The sequence below is a fragment of the Brassica napus genome, chromosome C6 (assembly GCF_020379485.1).
Source record: "Brassica napus cultivar Da-Ae chromosome C6, Da-Ae, whole genome shotgun sequence".
Taxonomy (NCBI): domain Eukaryota; kingdom Viridiplantae; phylum Streptophyta; class Magnoliopsida; order Brassicales; family Brassicaceae; genus Brassica; species Brassica napus.
Genome location: NC_063449.1, coordinates 33,637,185 through 33,651,133, shown reverse-complemented (window position 1 = coordinate 33,651,133; position 13,949 = coordinate 33,637,185). Strand labels below are relative to the sequence as shown.

The 13,949-nt window shown below is 40.6% G+C and overlaps 3 protein-coding genes across 3 annotated transcripts; all 3 read right to left on the bottom strand.

Annotated features, from left to right (window-relative positions):
• Positions 1 to 1,486: 1,486 nt before the first annotated feature.
• On the bottom strand, positions 1,487 to 2,906 carry LOC106383621. Its single transcript, XM_013823701.1, has 2 exons — positions 2,413 to 2,906; positions 1,487 to 2,021 (listed from the first exon to the last, which is right to left on the bottom strand). Exons 1-2 carry the CDS (start codon positions 2,904 to 2,906, stop codon positions 1,487 to 1,489), a joined length of 1,029 nt encoding a protein of 342 aa, XP_013679155.1.
• Positions 2,907 to 8,391: 5,485 nt separating this feature from the next.
• On the bottom strand, positions 8,392 to 9,474 carry LOC106383622 (glutathione S-transferase T3-like). Its single transcript, XM_013823702.1, has 2 exons — positions 8,613 to 9,474; positions 8,392 to 8,411 (listed from the first exon to the last, which is right to left on the bottom strand). Exons 1-2 carry the CDS (start codon positions 9,472 to 9,474, stop codon positions 8,392 to 8,394), a joined length of 882 nt encoding a protein of 293 aa, XP_013679156.1.
• A 3,593-nt stretch (positions 9,475 to 13,067) lies between these two features.
• Positions 13,068 to 13,643, bottom strand: LOC125588494 (glutathione S-transferase T3-like). The gene has a single exon (XM_048759863.1). The coding sequence runs from the start codon at positions 13,641 to 13,643 to the stop codon at positions 13,068 to 13,070; it is 576 nt and encodes a 191-aa protein (XP_048615820.1).
• Positions 13,644 to 13,949: the final 306 nt, after the last annotated feature.

The following is a 13,949-nucleotide window of genomic DNA, read 5'->3' as shown; positions in this document are numbered from 1 at the left end:
AAATCAGGCCGCCTCTCTCGAGGCACGCCTTCGGGTCGTGAGTAACGAGAGGAAGTTGGCTCAGGAGCAAGTCTCTTTCTTGGAATCACAGATCGAGACTTGTTCCCAGAAACATTCTGATGATCTTCGTCGAGCGACATATGAGGCGAAGAAGACCTTGGATGATGGTTACCTCGATCTTTTGATTTCTTTGAAGGAAAAGTGGGAGAAGAAGAAAGCTGCGGCTGATTGTGAATCGCGGTTGAGGGAGGTCATGGCGAATATCGGCCTTCTGAAAGAGATAATGAATAAGAACTTGTTGGCTTCCGAGGAGCTACCTCGCCTTCGGGCTAAGGAGATCGAGCTTGAGGCCGAGCTCGACGTGAACGCGGTGTCGGATTTCTGGATTGGTAAGTTGGATCTTCCTGGCGACTCGGATCTGCCTAAGGAGTTCTTCGGGAAGGAAGGCTCTGAAGGAAGTGAGCCGGGTGATGAACTCATGCGTGCGGAAGATCGCTTCGAGGATGGCGAGTTTGAGGAATGATTTTGTTGCCTTCATGTTTTTCTATTTTGAATAAGGGAACCTGGTCGTTCCTGTGTTGTTTTTCATTTTGTTGTTTTGATTATGAATAAATGAGAAGGATAACTAGTTTGCTCCTGAGTTGTTTTTTAAGAGTTGGATCCTATTTTGGACGTTTGATCGAATCTAGTTGATGCTATATCGATACCTGCGATGGCGTTGTAAGAGATCTTTGTTAAATTCTTCTTGCCGCGCTTGTGGCGGGATCGGTTACTTTCTAAAGACTTGATCAGGGTCCCGAATCGTAACCAATCGTTGAGTGTTTGGTGGAAGATAATGTCTTTGTTTTAGTTTTCCGTGACAATGAGTTTAAAGAAAATGTGACTTTCGAAGTCGTTTGTTATTACTATGGTGATGTACATACAACAAAGCATGTGTGTTAGCGGTGTATCCATTTACATTTGGCTTTGTTGGATCGTTTGGTGTCCGCGAGCGGGATGCGATGTGAACTTCGTGTGTTGGAGTTTTGTGAGTGACTGAACTCGTATCGTGAGTTGCCTACGTACCCTTGGAGAGGGATCAAGTCGTATCGTAGTTCGATTGTTTCCCCTAAAGTTAGGGTCGTTTTTGCTTTTGTTCGTGCACGGTGTTCGTGCGATTCTGGATAATTAGATTTGGAATCTCGACTTTGGCCTAAGGCTGTGGTTCGATCTCTTTGAAGCTCGTGAGGTAACAAGTTCGGGAAATTTTCTGGCTTCCTCGTATGGTTTCGATACCTTTTGGGGTTGGGAACTTCAAGCATTGATGGTAAGTTGACAGTACTGCTTTCATGCTGTAGAGCCTGGTTCTGCCTAGGATGGCGTTAAACGGGGCAGGTTGGTCGATCACGATGAACTCGACAATTCTTCTTACCTCTCCTGCTGTAACTGCGAGTTCGATAGATCCCATGGAGTATGTGGTTTCTCCGGCGAAGCCAATGAGTGGGGTTCATTCTTGCTTGAGGAGGGTTTTGGTGAATCCCATCCTTTTGAAGGCGTCGTAGAAAAGGACGTCGGCCGAACTGCCGGTGTCGATCATGATTCGAGATAGTTTGCATCCACCGACGTCGAGTCGTATAACGAGAGCATCGTCGTGAGGCTGATCGACGTTTGCGGTTTCATTTTCGTCGAACGTGATTTCGTGGTCGGGGCCTGACAAGGGTTGTCGGATTCCGTTGGTTTTCTCGGCTCTGCGTTGGTGTGCTTTAATGGAGTTCACGGAGTTGCAGAATTTTGATCCTCCGTAGATAAAGTCGATGCGGCGTTTTTCCTGATATTTCGCGGGGAGGTATTGCTTCCTGATTGATACTGGTTGGTATTGTCCTTGCCACCCAGACAGTGTGGGCTTGCATGGGCGTGCGCTGTCTTTGTTCTTCTTTTTGGTTTTGCGAGCTATCGGTGCTTCCAGCTGTTCGTGGAATTCCTTGAATTTCTGGACCAGCTCGGGTCCAATGGGCTGGTTTCTTTGTGCGATCTTCGGTTCGCTTTGATATCCGGGAATTTGGATTGTTATTATGATGTGTCCGCACGTAGAGTTTTCTGTTTAGATCATTTGGTTTTGTCGCTGTCGATAATTCTTTCCCCATGAGATCATGTCAACTCGTTTCTTAGGGGCAGGTGGTGGCGAGCTCGGAGAGTCATTGTCGGCTTTGCGAGCTCGTTTTGCGGAGGTTACCTTGGTCTTCTTGTTGCTTTTTGGCGTGGAGGGTTGTTCTTCCTCCTGGGAGCCTTCGTCGCCGTCGTCGCTCTTATCTTTGTTTTGGAGCGCGGCTCGACATTCCTCGGTTGAGTGTCCTTTTTCGTTTGTGGAAGGTGAAATATTTGCTAGGGTCGTAAGTTGATGGCTTATTTGGGGTTGAGCTGTCGATTGCATACGAATGCTGCCCGCGGGTGGTTTGCTCCTTAGCTGCTTGCGGCTTCTTATTGGCGTTGTTTTTAGTGGCCATGAACTGTTCTTTCAGTGCGGCTACGTCTTCTTTGTAGGTTGCGAGGAAGGTGGCTCGGTGCAAGGCGTCGTCTAGTGAGTTTGGAGCCCTAACCGTCATCTCCTCCCTAAATATAGAGGAGAACCATATATCATTCTTTAGGGCTGCGAGGGCTACTGCATCGTTTAGGTTCGCAATCTTGGCCTTGATGTCTCTAAACTTGCTTATGTATGCCCTTAGTGGTTCGAAGGGAGCTTGTTTGAGGTTCCAAAGGTCGGCTTTGGTTGTTCTTGTTTCAATGAAAACCGAATATTGCTTGAGGAAAACCGAGACGAGTTGCGTGAAATTATCTATCGAATTTTCCTCTAGGCCCGCGAACCATTCCAAAGCGGAACCGGTGAGGTTTTTCTGCGAAGAAACGGTAGTATCCTGCCTCTTTCTCATCGTCGTTCAGATGTGCTCGTGTTACCGCGAGTCTGAAGGCTAGGATATGGGCTTTCGGGTCCGAGTTCCCAGCGTATTCGGAGAATTTTATCTTCCCGATATTGCTAAGCCTCACGCTGGTGATTCGATCGGTGAATGGAGTTCTCCTTGTTTCCTCTATGGCTTGATCGATATCCGCGGCGGCGCTCGTTGCCAAGTGCATGATGGCATGCAACTTCTTGATTTCAGCCTCGTTTTTGTCGATGTAATCTTGGAGTATCCCGTTTTCTCCGTCGGTTCTCCGATCTTCTCGTCGTGGGATTTCTTCGTCAAAGTTTGGGGCGTGACGTTCTTCGCTTCGTCTCGCTCTATCGTTACCCGTGGTTCGGTATGGGATCCCTCTGGAGGGTGGGATTTCGGGTCTGGTTTTGTTGGCCCTTCCTTCGGACTCGTTCCGGCTCGGGGGTATCTCACGGTTTTCGCGAGCTGCTGCCGGATCGTCTTTGGATCCATTGTAATTTAAGTTTTGGTAAATCGAGCCTGATCGGGAGTTCTCGCCGGCATAGTTTCTAGGTCGAGAGTTCTGAAAATCAGGGGTTCCGAAGGCTTCTGTGTTATGAGAGGTCGGAGTCCGAGTTTGCGGGCTTGATCGAGATCTGGTTTCGTTTCAAACGCTTGCTCGATTCTCGGCGAGTTCTCTCTCGGCCTGCTCCAGCCGATTAGTGATAGTTTGGTGAGCGATTTCTTGCTCTCGATCCTTATAGACTAGAGTGCGGATCATTCCGCGGAGCTCCGCGACCTCTTCTCTGGTTTGAGTTATGGTTGTTGGAGAGATTGGTCTCGCTGATTGAGATCGGGTTGTCGAGCTATCGACCGGGGGTCTATCTCCCGCGCGGATCCAAACCCTGAATCGATATCGATCTGGGACCGTGGTCCCTGTTTGAGCAGTCACGGGGGTTTGGATTGGGTCAACGACTCCATCGGGGCTCGTAAAACTCGTATGGGGGTCGTTCCTTTGCTCTGTCCCGGCGAGATCGACGTCGGGGATTCCTTGTTGAGAGCTTGCGGTTGGATTTGGATCCGTAGTCGTGCTTGGAAAACCTAGATCGAGTTCTTAGCAAGGATGTTTTTCGTTTATCTTTCCCACAGTCGGCGCCAAAATCTAGATCTTAAAACCTACACTAAGTATTTGATAGTGTTTGGGATGTAAATTGGGGAAGACACAAGAATGTGGGAACAATATCCTTAGAACACAACGATGTAAATGGAAATCGGTTGACAAAAATGGACTTTTATTGATTAATGAGATCGATTACAAGGAATAGATTGAGATCGGAAACTATAAAGAGATCGACTAAAAGAAGGGTTCAAAACGAGGTTAAACGAGATCGCTGTGATGTGTATGCTCTCTCTCGGGTTTTTGATGTGTTTTCCTTGTCGTCCATAACCTTCTTTTATAGTCTTGTAGTTCCACGATCCTCGCCATCTCCTCCTCGATCTCAGGAACCGTTTTGACTTCGTATTTCGAGGTCGCTGGTCGTCATGGGCCTTTCCTGCTCGCGGCCCATATCTCGGGCTCGGCCCGTCGAACATATTGACCGAAATTGGGTCCAACAGCTATCATTCCCATAACATCATCGTTTCCCACTCTCCTTCGTATTATTAAAGTGTGATGATATCTCCATGCAAACCATTCTCTCTTTGTCTAAAAAACAAAAAAAAGAAACATAGAGAAGATGAACGATAGCGATGAACCGGATACATAATCGATTAAGAGATGTAAAGTATGCCTACATTTCATAGTAACCAGTTGAAGAAGACTGGTGAAAACTCCAATTGCTTGCGGTATAAGTTTTCTGATATGACGTGATGTGACTCTTGAATTTACAAAGCAAGGAAAATCTTGGAGCAAGAGATAATTAAGGAGGATGTATGAAAAACTTAAGGTGAGTTTTAAGTCGTTCAGAATTCAAATCCAAGACTTTGTCTTAGTGGAGGTGATTGAATTGGAGTAACCTATAATTTTTGTTTTCGTAGATATCAAGAGAAACAGAAATCTGAAAGAAAATGAAGAAAAAAAATTAAAAAGGAACAAAATAGAAAAGAAAAAGATCACGCCGGTTAATTACAAAATTATTTTAGAATATATGATGAAAAATATGTTAAATATCATGATCAACCTTTTTTAAATTAGATAGCTAGCTATAATTTGTTTGTTGCATACTGAGTACAATTTCCCTTGTAAAAACGAGAGTCAATACATACATGATACATATGATGGTCTGGAAGCTATATTCCACGTTACCGTTTGTAAATATAGCCATTACAGGTCTTTTAATAGATTTACTAGGTAATAACCCGCGCCTTGCGCGGAATGTGATTATTAGTTTCGTTATTTTTTAATAATGAGACATTAATCTGTTTAATCTGGATATCGGTTCGGTTTTCGGTTGTTTTTTGGTTTTTAATCTCCTAAAATATAACAATCATTTTAAATCCATATTTATTGGGTTTGTACGGTTAAAATGTTTGATGTTTTTGTTCTTTTCCATGTGATAATCAAAAATTACTATTATTTGTTTGTTTTTATGTTATGAATTTTAGATAGTCGTGATGTCGAACCAATGGTTTCATATTATAGTTTCTAAACGGATAATAGTTAAAAAAAGATAAGAAAATTATTAAGACAAATCATTTTACTACAATGTGATCCATAGTGAAAGAAGCATTAAGAAAAAGAATATTTTAACTTCCAAAAAATTAGATATTTCAGTTGTGGTAAATACTTTGTTATAAGGTGCTCACGTCATTACTATTATGTGTATGTATGTGTATGTAAAAATATATAAAGATGGTTGATAATTACTATTAAATGTCATTTTTTCAAAATAACACGTGCAAAAAAAAATTCTTAAAATGAAATTATTTAAAAACAAAAATATTGTAAAATTTATATAAACTATAATATATAACTTATATATAATTCTTTAAATATATATATATATCTGCATATAATAGATCAAATTAGATATCTGTTCCTATAAATATTGGTATTTGTGATTTGTTTTTTTTTTACGGATAATGCAATTTAGTATTTTATTTGCTTTGTAGAGTAACAGATATCCAGATTTTTCGGTTCGAATCAAAACAGATAACGAATCGAATCAAAATTTATGAATAATTTGTCCATCTCTATTCGTACACAGTAAAAATAACGTAAAGAAGAATCATGCATGTGAGTTTTATATTAAAAAAAAATGTAAAGTACATAGTGTGAACATATTTATGTAAAATTTGGCTGAGAAGCTCTCTACATGTGACATGTATCCATTTTAGTGTGAACGCATTTATTACAATGTTTCTACAAGTGACATGTGTCTAGTTTAGTGTGAACGCATTTATGACAATGCTTTTCCTTTAATATATAAGGGATAGCTTACCGGAAATAAATAAGCCCATTAGAACATTTTTAACCATAACAACTCTATTGGGTGCTTAAACATTTTTTTAGTATTAAATAGATGTTAAACACTTTTTTAAGCAACTTTTAATATTTTGACCTCCAATGGAAGTTGCTTATTTTGGGGTGCTTAAAAAAAATTATTAAACATTATTTTATATAAGATTAAATCTATTTATTATATAAAACATATTTAATCATAACATTTAGAACATTCATTTTAAAATAAAAACATAATAATAAAGATTAATACAATAATCGACAATAATTTGAAAGAAACATCCGAGCTCAATTGTTGTCCTCATCACGTCCAAATTTACTCCACAAATGTTCAACCAAATCAGCTTTCAGTTGTTCATGCATTTGTCTATCACGAATTCTAGTTCGAACACCCATCATATTGGCGATATTTGAAGGGATATCTGTTGAATAGTTGAGATCCACATGTGAACTTCCGTTGTCTTCTGCTTGTTGGAACTCGGAAAGATTAAATTGCGTGTATCCATCTCGTTCGTCTTCAACTATCATATTATGGAGTATGATACATGCTCTCATAATCTTTCCAATTTTGACTTTATCCCAAAAAGTGCTGGATTTTTAACGATGGCAAACCGAGCTTGCAAGACTCCAAAAGCACGCTCGACATCTTTTTGGACAGCTTCCTGGTGTTGAGCAAATAAAACTGCTTTCGGCCCTTGTGGTAGCGAAATAGATTGGATAAAAGTTGCCCATTTCGGATAAATACCATCGGTGAGATAGTAAGCCAAGTGATACTCTCTTCTATTGACAGAGTAAGTGACTTGCGGAGCTTGACCATTTATTATGTCATCAAAAACAGGTGAGCGATCAAGAACATTTATATCGTTTAAGGTACCTGGAGGTCCAAAAAACGCATGCCAAATCCAGAGATCATATGAAGCAACCGCCTCTAAAACAATTGTTGGTTTATCCGAACCACGAGAATATTGCCCTTTCCAATTCCACTCCCAGTGCATACAATCGATGCTTCCTATCATCCCGGGAAATCCACGGTACTCTCCAATATCAAGTAGACGTTGAAGGTCAGCCGGAGTTGGTCTTTTTAGGTACTCATCGCCAAATAATTGTATAATTCCTTCCACAAAATTCTCCAAACATGACCGACTTGTAGTTTCACCGAGCCAGAGGTATTCCTCTACCGTATCCACTGCAGTACCATATGACAATATACGAATGGCTGCCGTACACTTTTGGAGTGCTGATAGCCCCAACCTTCCGATACCATCTGTCTTTTGGCGAAAGAAGTCAACTTCGGTGGAGAGTCGATCAACAATGTGCATGAACAACGGCTTGTTCATTCGAAAACGTCGTCGGAAGAAATTTTCAGGATACGTTGGATTTTCACTGAAATAATCATTTCATAATCGAATGTGCCCTTCTTCACGATTTCTTTCGATATAAGCTCGTTTTTTTCTTTGTTTACTTGGTTCTTCTTCGTGACCGATGGTTAAATTTGCTAAGGTTTGATCAAAATATTGATCACAATATTGATCAAAATATTGATCAAAAAATTGATCACTTGATTCTTCGAAATTGTTTTGAGAAGAGGATGCCATATTTATGATTGAAAAGGCTTTGAATTTGAGAAGTGATTTGGTTTGGTTACGTGATTTGGATTTTAATTGGTTTTCTAAGACACGCTTTAGGAAGTAATTTGGGTTGGAAAGTGATTTGGTTTGGGAAGTGTTTTTGTTGGTAATAGAAGAGAAGACATCAATGAGAAAGAGAGAGAGAGAGAGGTGAGAAAGCAGTTTGAATACTCTTGTTACAAATGGGTGAAACATTTATATAGACTACACAGTGATACCAAAGCGTGTAGTCCGTGACAGAAGCATACACAAGCATTCACAATCATTCAGTCCGTGACACAAGTTTACAAAAGACACGACTTCACACAAGTTTACAAAAGACAAGACTACACTAGAGTACAAAAGATACGACTAGACACAAGTATCCCAAAGCTTCTTCGCCCATGACACAAGCATAATAGAGCTTCTTCGTCTCTGATTATTCCACTCCCATTGCTCCTGAAAGTAACAAGAATATGAAACATAAGAACATTAACAAGAAACACAAGAACAGAACAAGTACATGAACACACAAACAAGAACATTCTCATTACTTAAACAGAACAAGTACATGAAACAGATAACAAACACATGACACAAGCATGAAACAGATAACAAACATATGACACTAGCAGAGAAGAGCTTCTTCTTTACACTAACTGGAAAACAACTCATTGATGAGTTTCTTCTTTAGCGTTTCTTCATAGTCAGGGAGTGGCTCTGTTCTAGCAAGTAGACGGTCAAGTAGACCTATCTTGGAGAGTTTTTCTCTCCTAGACAAATCATCTTGCTTATACGACCAAACCCGCTCAAACTCCTCTCGCCCCTTCCCCTCTTCCATTGGCTTCTTACCACTACACTTGGCAGCCTTAACACCAGGGGGCCGATCAACCGTTTCACCAGCCACCCCCTCAGTTGCGCGAGATGTTGAGGATTGAGCCCCGTCCTCTCCTTTTCTCTTTTTTGAGGTTCTCTGTGTAGATAGATCACACCACTTCTGGTCATGGCGAAGCTCCTTCCACGCATGTTCCAGAGTGAAATTTTTTTTATAGTTGTTCAAGAAGATAAGGTGAGCTTGTTTGAGAATATCATTCTCATTTTGGCCTGAGGTTTTCTGTCTTGCTGCGGCTTCATAAGCTCCGCAGAACTTGGACACAAGATCATTGATCTTGTGCCACCTATTCTTGCAGTTCAATGGCTCTCTTTTTTCCAGGCCTGCATGCTTTGGACTAGCAGCAAAGTAGTCAGCTACTCTCTTCCAGAAGGCCCCAGACTTTTGCTCGGTCCCAACAACCGCATCTTTGCTGGTGTTAAGCCAAGCGCTGATGAGGACCTCATCATCTGTTTGCGACCAAGACCTGCGTTCTTTACGCTGCAGTGGACTGTCTTGCTCGAAGTTTGAATCTTTTGTGGCTTGCGTGCCAAATAAAGGAATGGGAGAAGATTCTAAACCTATGCCACTAGCTTGTTGACTTTGGTGAAGATCAACAAAATTTAAATTCAAAAATGGATTAGAATCCATCTTTGAATATGTCTTACGTATTAGAAAAGAGAGATGGAAGATAAGAGAGATAGATAGATGGAAGAGATGAAGTTAAACGCATTCATTTAAATAGAGAATATAAAGATAAACGCATTCATCACTCACACAACCAATATTCTAGCTAACCATCACTTCTATTTATCACACAACCATAACCTAGTTCACTAAATAAAAACATTAACTATCTAACTCAACCGTAAAGCTTGCAATCAATTCATTAGAAGTAGACATTTACCTGTATTGCGAAGACCAAATGTACTCCAATGCTTTGAGCTTCCTTCGTCTTCTACCCTCGACAAAATGTACTCCGCATGTTAAGACACAACACACATAAAGTAATCAAAAAAAAAATTAGGGAAAACTCTTAAAAATAAACTTTGCTTCATATCTGAAACAAACAGAATCAAAAAGGATTTTGATCCACCCATCTTAATTGAAACAAACTTGCAACCAAAACATATCTAAACAGACAGAGTCAAAACATATCTAAATGACTTTATCGAAGAGAGAACATCAAATTTGATCCTACCATCTTAATTGAAACAAATCCAAGTTGAAACAAAATAACAAACAAATCTATTTTAATCCATCCATATTGATTGAAACAAACTTGCAACCCAATCATGTTTGATGAAACCATCACCCGTTTCAGGACAAACCGCATCAAACAAATAAACGAGAAAGAAGGAAGCTTTACCTTCGCCGAACGCCACCTACGTCGCCGTCGAGGAGAGCTCCGTCGCCACTGATACACCAAATCGACGAGACAGAACAAAGGCTTCGTCTCCACCGAGAGAGGGCTCCATCACCAGCAATACACCTAACCAACATATAACAAACACAAAATAGCCTATCAGAACAATAAGATTCAAAATCTAAATGCATGCAAAATCGAAGAACACAAGAGACACTTACCTTTCGATTTGAGGAGAGCCAGCGTCGCGAGAGTTCCGTCCCCGTTGAGGAGAACCACCATCGAGATCGTCGACGCCGAGCCACCGAGGGAGACGACGATAGCAGAGCCACCGAGACGATTACGATTCGCCTTTCGGGAGAGAGGATTCGAGAGGATGAGAGAGAGAGAGAGAGAGAGAGAGAGAGAGAGAGAGAGAGAGAGAGAGAGAGAGAGAGAGAACCAAGTTTGATTTGTTTCACGCGTAACCGAGGCTCCCCCCTCCCTTGTCTTGACACGTGCACACTAAGCGGCGTTGTTTCACGGGCTTAATTAAGCGCCATGTTTTCTCTTTTTTTTTAATTAAAATTAACCCTAAGCAATGGCCTAAGCACCTGCGATAATGGTGGTCTAAGAGCAACTCCAATGGTGTTACCCACCATTGGAGTCCTTAGGATTATAATAGTATTTTTTTTGCTTTTTGAATGGTTAAGGATTTGAGTCTAAAATGTATGCCCAATGGTGTTACTCAAAATGAAGTCCTTAGGGATTTAAAATTATTAAATTTTTTAAAAAATTTAATTTTAATTTTTTTTTATTCAATGATTAAAAGCAAACTTACAATAATTATACATCTTCATCATTACCAAACTTGTTCCAAATATTTTCGATTAAATCATTTTTCAATGCTTCGTGTGTACGCCTATCTCGAACATGATTCCGTAGACCAAGCATATTACCGAAATGTGAAGGCATGTTGTTAATATGCTCTACATGTGAACTTCTGCTCGACTCTCCTTCTTCAAATTCCGATGTATCGAACTGAGTGTAACCACCTCGTTCGTTTTCGACTATCATATTGTGTAGTATGATACATGCTCTCATAATCTTCCCTATTTTTTCCTTGTCCAATGATAGAGCTGGGTTTTTCGCTATCGCAAATCGAGCTTGCAATACACCAAAAGCACGTTCCACATCTTTCCGGGTTGCTTCTTGAACTTTAGCAAATAACGCTGCTTTAGGACCTTCAGAGAGTGTGATTGACCATTTTGGATATATACTGTCAGTGAGGTAGTAAGCCAAATCATACTGGTGTCCATTGACCATGTACGTTACCCTTGCAGCGCGACCTTGGTAAATGTCATCAAAAACAGGTGACCGATCAAGGACGTTAATATCGTTTAAGGTACCTGGAGGACCAAAAAAGGCGTGCCATATCCAAAGATCTTGTGAAGCTACAGCCTCCAAGACAATTGTCGGCTTTCCTGATCCACGTGTGTACTGTCCTTTCCAAGCGGTTGGGCAATTCTTCCACTCCCAATGCATACAATCGATGCTTCCTATCATCCCCGGAAAGCCGCGTATCTCTCCAATATCGAGTAGTCGTTGAAGATCCTCTGGAGTGGGTCTTCGTAGATACTCATCTCCAAATAGTTGTATTACACATTCTGTGAAATTGGTTAAACATGAAAGTGATGTGCTTTCACCGAGTCGGAGATATTCGTCACCGGCGCCAGCCGCAGAGCCGTACGCAAGCATACGAATAGCTGCCGTACACTTTTGTAATGTTGATAGACCTAACCTTCCGACTGCATCTCTTCTTTGTTGAAAAAATGGAATATTTGCTGAGAGGGTGTCGACAATCCGCATGAATACTTTCTCGTTCATGCGGAAACGGCGTCTGAATAAATGAGGCGGAAATGTCGGATCTTCACTAAAGTAGTCATTCCATAGACGGTTGTGGCCCGCTTCTCGGTTTCTTTCGACATATGCACGTTTCTTTTTTTTTTGTAGTTCGATTCTCCACAATACTGTTGTATGTTTCTTCAAAATATTCATCAAAAGCCTCATTGACAGCCGCATCGAGTTTCGGTCGATTTCATCTGCCATATTAGGCTATCCTTCCTTCAAACATTATAACAAATATACGTTTTTATAAACTTTTTTTTGGTATTACTTTTGTGATTTTGTCGACATATATATATTTCATAATCATAACTTATTTTCAATAAAAAAAAACAGTCAACGTGCTATCTATTTCCTAATCATAACTTATTTTCGGTTATTATTATTTTGAAATCAACTTCTATAATTTCGGTCCAGTCCCAACTTATATAATTAACTAACTATTACCTTTAAATTAAATAAATGATGGTTCATATAATTACCTAACTAATTTGAAATCAACTACTACAATTAACTCATACCTAACGCTGATGGAGATGAAGGTGGGAAGGTCGTTGTTGTTGAAACAATTGAAAACCGAACGTTTTGCGATCTATGAGTCCTAGACAACACTCAAGTATTCTTTCTGTTTGTGGAAAGGAGATTGTACAAGGAAAATATGAGCAAAGGAAATAGATTCCACTAAAACAGCATTACATCCGTTTTTAGACAGTACAAAGGAAGCAAAAAAGCAAAGGAAATAGCATAACATCCGAGTGTACAAACAGACTTATAAAGGCAACATACAAACAACCCGTGACTTGGTTCACATGAAAATACAAACAGAGAATACAAACCCATGACTTGATACCAGCTTTTGTCTTCAACCCGTGACATGGTCTAGTACTTCACCTGAAACAGAAGAAATTCACGTGTGTAAGCAATGTAAATAGACATGTTTTAGTTGTAATAATGACAAGGAAAATAAGGTCTAATGCAAATAGTTGAAACTAGTCTAATGATATGGCTCAGGCACTGCCCCTTCACCGTCGCCTTGGGAATCCGTTGGTTTGCGTTTGTCCTTCTCCAGATATGTTGAGCACCACTTCACATCATGCCGAAGCTCCCTCCACGCATGTTCGAAGTTGAACTTCGATCCCTGGTCATTGGCAAATATATCCAACGCAGACTTCATCACATCGTTCTCATTTTGCCCGCTTCTCTGCTCCCTCAGTGCCATGTCGTAACAACCAGCAAACTTGCAAACTCCCTCGTTGATCCTAGCCCATCTTTGCTTGCATGGCCCAAGTTCTCGTGGGGTGGTCCCAACCAGTTGAGGACTGGAGTTGTAGTACTCTACAATCCTGTTCCAGAAGGCACCTACCTTTTGTTCATTACTCACAATGGGGTCTTTGCTGGTGTTGAGCCACGCACCGATGAGGATTAAATCCTCTTTCAGTGACCATTTTCTCCTCTCTTTGACAGTAGACACACCAGAACTTTGGCCAGTAAAGAGAAGATGGTCGCAGGAGTCCAGATGAAATGGCCCTTGACTCATTACGAGGTTTACATAACCACCAGATTTCACCATTTAGGAAGAAGTATGTGTTTCTCTAGTAGAAACACTGACGGTTAAATAAGAGATTCTATAATGACTCTATTGAATCCTAGTAGAAAACAGTCCTATCAGAACAGCTCACGACAATTAAATGGGTTTTAGGCTTAAAGGAAACAGTGCAGTTACGCACAATTAAATGGTGGTTTGGTGTGCATTAATAATCCTAGTTGTTTCCTATCTACAAACTTGCAAGTTATTTGCTCAGAAACATTAAAACAGACACACGGTTTCACAATCCTAGTTTGTTTTCAACTATTCTCAACTACTAAAGTTACACGG

Bases quoted from the DNA above. Each gene is read 5' to 3' on its own strand.
- LOC106383621 (XM_013823701.1), bottom strand. From the start codon at position 2,906: ATGAGAAAGAGGCAGGATACTACCGTTTCTTCGCAGAAAAACCTCACC. The intron at 2,022-2,412 runs GTATGCAATCGA...CGGATATCAAAG, and splicing joins ACCACCCGCGGGCAGCATTC to CGAACCGAAGATCGCACAAA.
- LOC106383622 (XM_013823702.1), bottom strand. From the start codon at position 9,474: ATGGATTCTAATCCATTTTTGAATTTAAATTTTGTTGATCTTCACCAA. The intron at 8,412-8,612 runs GTTAGTGTAAAG...TGTTACTTTCAG, and splicing joins CATCAATGAGTTGTTTTCCA to GAGCAATGGGAGTGGAATAA.
- LOC125588494 (XM_048759863.1), bottom strand. From the start codon at position 13,643: ATGGTGAAATCTGGTGGTTATGTAAACCTCGTAATGAGTCAAGGGCCA.